At 55.8% G+C, this 7,466-nt stretch overlaps 1 protein-coding gene across 1 annotated transcript; it reads left to right on the forward strand.

Moving 5' to 3' along the window:
• The first annotated feature begins 1,298 nt into the window (after positions 1-1,298).
• Positions 1,299-5,279, forward strand: NMB (neuromedin B). Its single transcript, XM_068204251.1, has 3 exons — positions 1,299-1,612; positions 2,091-2,293; positions 5,009-5,279. Exons 1-3 carry the CDS (start codon positions 1,333-1,335, stop codon positions 5,054-5,056), a joined length of 531 nt encoding a protein of 176 aa, XP_068060352.1. The 5' UTR covers positions 1,299-1,332; the 3' UTR covers positions 5,057-5,279.
• The last annotated feature ends 2,187 nt before the right edge of the window (positions 5,280-7,466 follow it).

The raw sequence follows: 7,466 nt of genomic DNA on the forward strand, positions 1-7,466 counted from the left end.
TTTTGAGTCCAGGACCTCCAGCATGCCTAGACAAGGCTGGCAGAGGTGTCACACCTGGTGGGTGAGGGAGGAGAAGGCCCTGTCCATCACTGTGGCACATCTCTGGAACAGTGAGGGAGCCCATGCTGATCTGGCCACCCAAGGGGACTTTGGTGCCACTTTGGGAGGATGCCAGGAAACACAGGAACACTTAGGGTTTTTTTTCCTTCCTGTAAGCTTAGAGCTGAGTTTGCAGTTTGAACTCTGACCACCTGCTGCTGAAGGGGAGTGTGTCACCTCCAGCCCTATTCTCCTGAACAGCAGCACATGCTGAAAATGGCATTGCTAATGCATTTCCAGGGTCATCTCATCCCCACCAACCAGCACCTCCTTGCGAAGTTATTGAACTATAAATCCAGCAGAAGCTATCAGGGCCTTTAGGACACTAATTAGCTTTCATGGGCTGCACCTGGGACTTCTCTCTATCCACATGGACCCAGGAACCACCTGAGCTCAGCCCTGGGCCTGCAGTCTGTCACTGATCTGTGTTGTGGGAGCTCAGCAGTGCCCAACTGAGTGACTGGCTTGACCTGGCCCCAGGCCCTTCTCACCATGGACCTGCCAGGATTATGTCTGACCCTGGGTACCCCCACCAGACCCACCCCAACCTACTGTGGTCCAGACCCTGAGAGTATCCCTGTGTAAATATGGAACCTGGAAGAATCCCTGTTGGCTGCAGGCAAGGGACAAGAAGAAACAGAGCACAACCTGTGCCTTGGAGCCCTCTGATCAAATGCTTCCAGTTTTACCTGGAATTCGCTTCATTTGAGCCCTGGGCACACACAGTCTGTGCCCCAGGTCCCCACTATCTGTGCCCCTGGCATGGCTGGGCACAGCTCCATCCCTTTAATGGAAAAGGAGGAGCTCGTGGGGAACATGAGTATCTATGGAAGGTTTGGTTGTAGTAATCAGGAAACAGTGGTCTGCAAAATCTCAAAGGGAGTGGGAAAGGTGAGAAGTGATACACAGGCTCGGGCTCTCGTGCTCAGCAGCGTGTGGGATCCTCTGGGAGGCTGCTCTGGAAAGTGAAGGCGCTGGCAGGTCCCTAAGGACGGGATCCGCGGATTACCCATCCCGATAATCAGGTGTGCAGGCACATGTACTGGGAGATGGGTTTGAGCTAAACTGGGAATGAAACTCAGGGCTGCGCTCCAGTGCCAAAAGGCAGCATGGAGAAGGTGGAAGCATGGACACGGAGAGATTTGGGGATGGGGATCGGACTCAGCGGTGAGTCCGTCACTGTCCACCTCAGCGGCGGGTCTGTCACGTCCCCCGCGCCGCCCGAGCGCTGGGATGACACACGACGGGCACAGGCGGAGGTCGGGGTGTGGCGGCCCGGGGTGTGGCGGCCCGGGGCGGGGCCGGGCGGGCCGTAGCGCGGTCCCGCCCCGCGGGTATAAGCGGGCGGCGGCGGCGGCGGGCGCGGGTCCCGCGGCGGCGATGGCGCTGCGGTGCCTCCTGCTGCTGCTCTGCGGAGCCGCGCTGGGACCCGCCGTCCACCTCGACTTCGCCGAGCACCGCAGCCAGGCCGCCAAGATCAAGGTCAACCCCCGCGGCAACCTCTGGGCCACAGGTACCGGGCGGGGGGCGGCGGGACACGCGGGAGGTGCGGGGCACGGCGAGCTCCTGCGCTGTCCTGTGGCTGCCTCTGCGGAGCCCTCCGCTCCCACCAGGGCAGGGGGATGCTGGCAGTGCCGCGAGGGGCAGGGGGAGGCCAGGGCAGGCGTGAAGTCACCTCCACCTGCATCTCTGGGCAGCAGGTCCGACATCCCCAACAGACTGACCAGTCTGGCATCCCTGGATAGGAGGTTCAGCATCCCTGGGTGGCATCTCTGTAACCCCAGAGATCTTGTCAGCAGGAACAGAGAGGGAAGTTTCCCAAAAATCCCATGTGGAGTGAGGACCTGGGATTTCTGGGTTTCTCTTGACTCAGCTGGTTTGGGCATTAGGTCACTCGGTGCTCCCTGTTGGTTTGTGCCAGTGCAGGGTGGCCGGTGACAGCTCAGCTGGAGCCCTGTGTCCCCCCAGACACTCCGTGTGTGGTGTTGCAGGTCACTTCATGGGGAAGAAGAGCGTCACAGGCTCCCCACACCTGGAGACTGCGGAGGAGCCTGCAGTGCCAATGGTCTTTGGTCCCTCTCTCCGAGCCCTGCTGGAGGACATGATGGAACTGCTGACCCGGGAGCTCCTGAAAATCCTCTTGCAAGAAAGGCTGCTGGATGAGAACCAGGGGAAATATGACCTCACTGGCCAGGTGAACATTTACTTAGCTAGAGGGAGATGCTCAGAGCAGAAAGGTGGAGGAGCTCTGCTGGAGAGGGGATCACCTGCAGAGCTGCTAGAAGCGCATTCCCCTCTTAGCCCTTCTTTTAACCCTCCTTAAACCACTTCTTAAGACCAACCATAAAGGGAGAGAGGAGAAGTGTCCTGAGGCTTGTGTCTAGCTGGGCAGTGACAAATAGTCCCAGGTGCTTGGGAAGGGTGTGAAGATGAGCAATTAACTCTGCAATGGAGCTGTGACAGCAGTGGTCTCCAGGGGTTGTTAATAAGCATCTGGGTCTTCCTCAGCCAGATGCAGAAGAGGATGGTGTCCCCTTTCCAAGGACAGGGAAATCCCTTCTCCCTGTTATTTCTACAGCAGGAGACCAAGAGGGATGCAGTATGTGAAGGGAAAGGCGTCTGTCAAGCAAAGAGCTTTGGCTCTGTGTCACTGTGGTTGGGATCCCTCGATGCTTGAGGGCACAAAGCCTTGCAGAGAGTATGTGTGTGCTGGTCCTGCTGCTGCAGAGCAGGTTTTGGGGAGCAGGGAGAGGGCAGGAGCTCCACTGGTGCCACTGTGTATCAGCAGACCCTCACTGTGGCTTTCACCTTGGAGCTCACTCAGCTCCTACTGGAAAACCTGCCCCTGGGAGCAATGCACAGGCACAGATCCTCAGGCAGGATGTAGAGATCGAATTGCTCAGTCCAGAGATGGAATTTCTGCATCCATAAATGGAATTAGTGTGGCTCTGCTTGTCTGTTGCCTCCTGCACACCTCCCTGGTGTCTCACCCCTTCCAGTCACTGCAGGAAGTAACTGGGAGTCTAAAAAGGATGAAATCCTCTTAGGTCAGTCCCACCTGTGCTGTCCCACTGAGCCAGATGCCTGAGGAGCTATCCAAGTAGCACTGCGTGCAGATAAAGCTATTTCTGCTGTGCAGGGTTAGACAGGGCTTGCTCCCTGTCGGCACAGGTGGAGCAGGGTTGCAGGACTGGGAGCCTGAGAGCCACTGATTGCTCAAGCCCTTTTTGGACTCCCTTCCAGCAGATTAAGGTAAACTGATGCATCCCAGAGAGCTGTTCCTATTGGGGAGAGGGCTTTCCACAGTGAAGACACAGCTGGGCATGGTGAAGGCACCAGCCCACCCCACTCCCTGTGCAGTGTGCTGTGCAGGGCTGCTGCAGTGTTGGCATCTCAGATGCAGCTGGAAAGGAGATGAGAGCTGTGGAGGCTCTGGACCCTTCCCCATCTCCCCCAAGGAACCTTTGAGCAGGAGGGCACTTGTTGAGAAGATGGGAGAGCTAGGGCAGATGTGCTGCCCTGCCTTGTTTTTGAGCGTGGTGTGAATTTGGGAGGGCTGCTCATGTTGCAGATGTGCCTGTGCAAAGGCTACCCAGAGTGCTGGTGCTGTAGCACAGGTTCCAGCTGGGTGCCAGAGTCCTGCCAGCTCTGCCAGTGCCCGTTCCCAGTGCTCAGGGGTGGGTACTGGCCAGGTGTGGCACTGGGTGCCAAAGCCCTGCTGCTGGAGGGTGATTTGTCTGTGGCCATGCAGATGCTGGCCAGTGCCTGCCCTGGTGTCTCTCTAGGGCAAGGTGGGATGGCGTGCCCACGTGTGGCATCACAGCTGAGCTGCTTGATGTAAAACTGGCTCCTGCCCCTCAATTTCTCTTCCCAAAGCCTTGCCCTGGTCCCCTTGGCCACCTTGCTGGGTGCTGTTTCTGGTGTTGCTCCTTGGGCACCTCTGAGCACTTCACTTCCCCAACCCCTGCCCTGCTCCTTTCTCTCACCCATCCCCAGGGCATCCTCACATCTGTGCTGTTGTGGCTATTACAGAACTGCTTCTCCCTAGTGCCTCCGAGTGCTGTCCACGTTGTACTGTTCTGTGTGACTTTTTTTTTTTGCTCTTGTGGTTGTCACTGCGCCAGTCCAAATTCCTGCCACCCTGACAGCTTTCCTCCTCAGCATGACAGTTGTTGGACACCAGGTGTCAGCACCCAGCCTGAACTGATCTGTGTGCCATGTTCCCACCTTCCTCACAGGCTTTTTCATAGCTCTGCCCTGTGAAACTCCGGGTCCATGACCTGCTCAGAGTCTGTTGCTTCCATCTCAAGCCACGTGTGGCAGACAGGGCTTAGCTCTCAGCGTGCTGGGGCTTGACAGGGCTGCCACGTTGCTCTGTGTGACAAAGATTGGGCTGGCAGAGGAGGATCCTTCCCATCCTTTGTCACCTCCTTGGGTGTATGGCATTGATTCTCCAGGATGCAGAGACCACGTGTGTGGAGTGGAACAGCTCCAGGTGTGTGGGGAGAGCCCTTCTACCTGAAGGTAGCTGCTGCCCTGTGGAGCTCTGGGACCTGTGGTCAGTGCCAATCCCACAAACTCCTCTGAGACTCTTCCCTGCTGTGTTTTCTGTCTCTTTTTGCCTTCTCACATTCTCTGCTGAATGAGGCTCTCCCCTGAAGTTCAACCAGTGGCTGCTGCCTCACTGGGATGAAGTTTCCCTCAGACATCTGAGTTGTGGTTCAGCTTTTGGAGCACAGATGGGAAGCTTTGGCTCTGTGTTTCTCATGTGCCATCCCAAGCCACCCCTGAAAGTGCCATTGCTCTCCAGCATGGGGTGTTTGTCTGATGTGGCCATGGTCCCAGCAGGGGTGGTGATGGTGGTGGTTGTGTGCATGACCCCATGTCTCACTGTTGTCTTGTTTTGTAGGAGACAGGGCTCTTAACGAAGGTGCTGGAGAAGTACTTTTCAAACTGAGGAGGTGCACCTGGGGAGGATGAGGTCTGCAAGGTCGGCTGTGCGTGGTGAACAGAGGAGAGCATTGTCCTTGTGCATTTCTATAGCAACATCACTTTTTATTTATTCTTTCTGAAATACTCTTAATAGTGACGGTGTGTGTGAAAATGGAGCCTCCCTGTATGTTTTGTGTTTCCTTGACCTCTGATGCGCCCATGTGAATAAAACTGGTTCTTTGCACAGACTCTTCTGTGGGGGGTAAGAAGGCAGGCTCAGTGCTTGTGAAGGGGGAATGGGGAGTGGGAGCACCTTGGGGCAGGGTGAAGGGAAGCTCTCAACAGCTCAGAGGGGTTGGATTGAGTCCCTGCAGCCTCTGCTCACTGAGGGAGACCCTGACATGGTAAAACAGCACACTTGGGTGAGCTGATCGCACCACTCATACTGGAGCATTTGTGACCCTCTTTGCTGGGAATGTTCCCAGCAAAATCTTGTCCTGGCACTGGTGGGATTGTGGCTCAGTCAGAGTCCTGGCCTCGTGGCACCTCAGGGTTAACTACAGGGTTGGCCTTGACCATCAAACACTCAGTGTGGTTATGAGGCTGCTTTGTGATGATGGTTTGGTGCTCCCTCACCTCGTGCATGCAGTTAAACACTCACAGGGGCAGAGGTACAGCCCCGGGCCCTTTGTGGTGCAGGATGGCAGGAGAAGGGAGCTGGAGCCTGGCTGAAATGGGTGATGGAACAGTCCCATGAGCAGACTCTGGGTCTATACTCTGAAAGTGCTGCTCACAGATGCACCCTGAGGCTGCCAGCCACTTGTGGGGATCATGGAATGGGTTGGGTTAGAAGGCACACCTTGTGGCCATATTCCAGGGACAGGGACACCTTCTACTATCCCAGGTTGCTCTAAGCCCTGTCCAGCCTGGCCTTGGGCATTTCCAGGGATGGGGCAGCCACAGCTGCTTTGGACACCTTATGCCAGGGCCTCACCACCCTCTCAGGGAGGAATTCCTTCCCAATATCCCATCTAACCCTGCCCTCTGGCAGTGGGAAACCATTCCCCCTTGTCCTGTCTCTCCAGGCCCCTGACCCAAGTCCCTCTCCAGCTCTCCTGGAGCTCCTTTAGGCCCTGGCAGGGGCTCTGAGGTCTCTCCTGAGCCTTCTCTCCTTCCAGCTGAGCAGTTGCTACTGTGTCAGCCTTTCCTTGGAGCATCTCCATGGCTCTGGAGATGTTCCCCAGGAGGAGCAAAACCTGGCAGTAGAGCCCAGAGTGATGCCATAAATGAAACCATAAACTTTCACACTGCTTCCCACAATTCTGATCATAAATTTAATTTGACCCTTTGATCCCACAGGAGGAGAGCCCTTTGCCCAAGAACAGGGACCTCAGAGTCACCTCACACCAAGCCAAGGGATGATCCAGCACCTGAAGATGCTGATAACTAGTAGAGGGGTCAAAGCCATGGTAGGAGACCTTCCCACCATGCTCCCTATCCTTTCAAGTGTAGTTCAGATCTTGTGAAGCCTCCTATTCCTCACTGGAGCAGCTGCTTGGCTGCAGCCTCTGGGAAGAGCAGCTCCTTGAGCCTCCTGGGTTCCACATCCTGCTGGTGAACAGCCCACCTGTAGCACCACCTGTAAAAATTCCCTTTGTGAGTCCTTCATGGTCTCCTACCCACTAGCGTTGCTCAAGAGGTTTTCCACTGTCCTGCACTCATTCATGCAGGAATCCTCCCTCTAATATCTACTTTTCTGCCAGGAGTCACTGCTGTGTTCTGGGATGTGGGTGACCCCCAGCTCACCTTTTCATTAGCTGGAGTAAAGCTTTGACTTAAAATTAATTATTAGCGAGAAAAATAATGACACTGTGGATTGTGTTTGACACTGGAGGAAACCAGATGCCCCTCAGCCAGCAGTGTGAGGGACTGACAGCCTAATGGGGTTCCTGCCCTGATGTGTCATGGGACCACCCTGTCAAGCTCACTGGAGGGGGAGCAGGTTCCTGGCCATGAGGCACCCAGGTGAGATCCTCATTCTCCCTCTGACCTCGCCAGAACCTGTCCAGCTGCCTCTCTGTCTGTGTGTCCCCAGCCCCCATCACTCTCCTCTGGGCTGAGATAAAGAAGGGTGAGGTCACTTGTTAACTGCTGCCATGGGCAGAACCAGTTCACCTTGGGGAATATAAGTCAGTTTATTGTCAATTAATTTCAGTATTTGATTCAGGTTTTGGAAAAAGGGCACCCAAGCATTTTTCACACCTGGGGAAGGCACCTCCCCTCCCCTTTGCCAGGCTCACTTTGAGCATGTCTCCTGCTCCCCATTGTCCCTGCAGGTGACAGTCCCCTTGTGGAAGCAGCAGCTGAAGGCAGAAGGGATGCCTCTGCTCTTTCATGGGCGAGGCTTCCACACGCAGTGCCTTCCATGGCAGTGC

This window comes from Anomalospiza imberbis, chromosome 13 (genome assembly GCF_031753505.1).
Source record: "Anomalospiza imberbis isolate Cuckoo-Finch-1a 21T00152 chromosome 13, ASM3175350v1, whole genome shotgun sequence".
In the NCBI taxonomy this organism is placed as follows: domain Eukaryota; kingdom Metazoa; phylum Chordata; class Aves; order Passeriformes; family Viduidae; genus Anomalospiza; species Anomalospiza imberbis.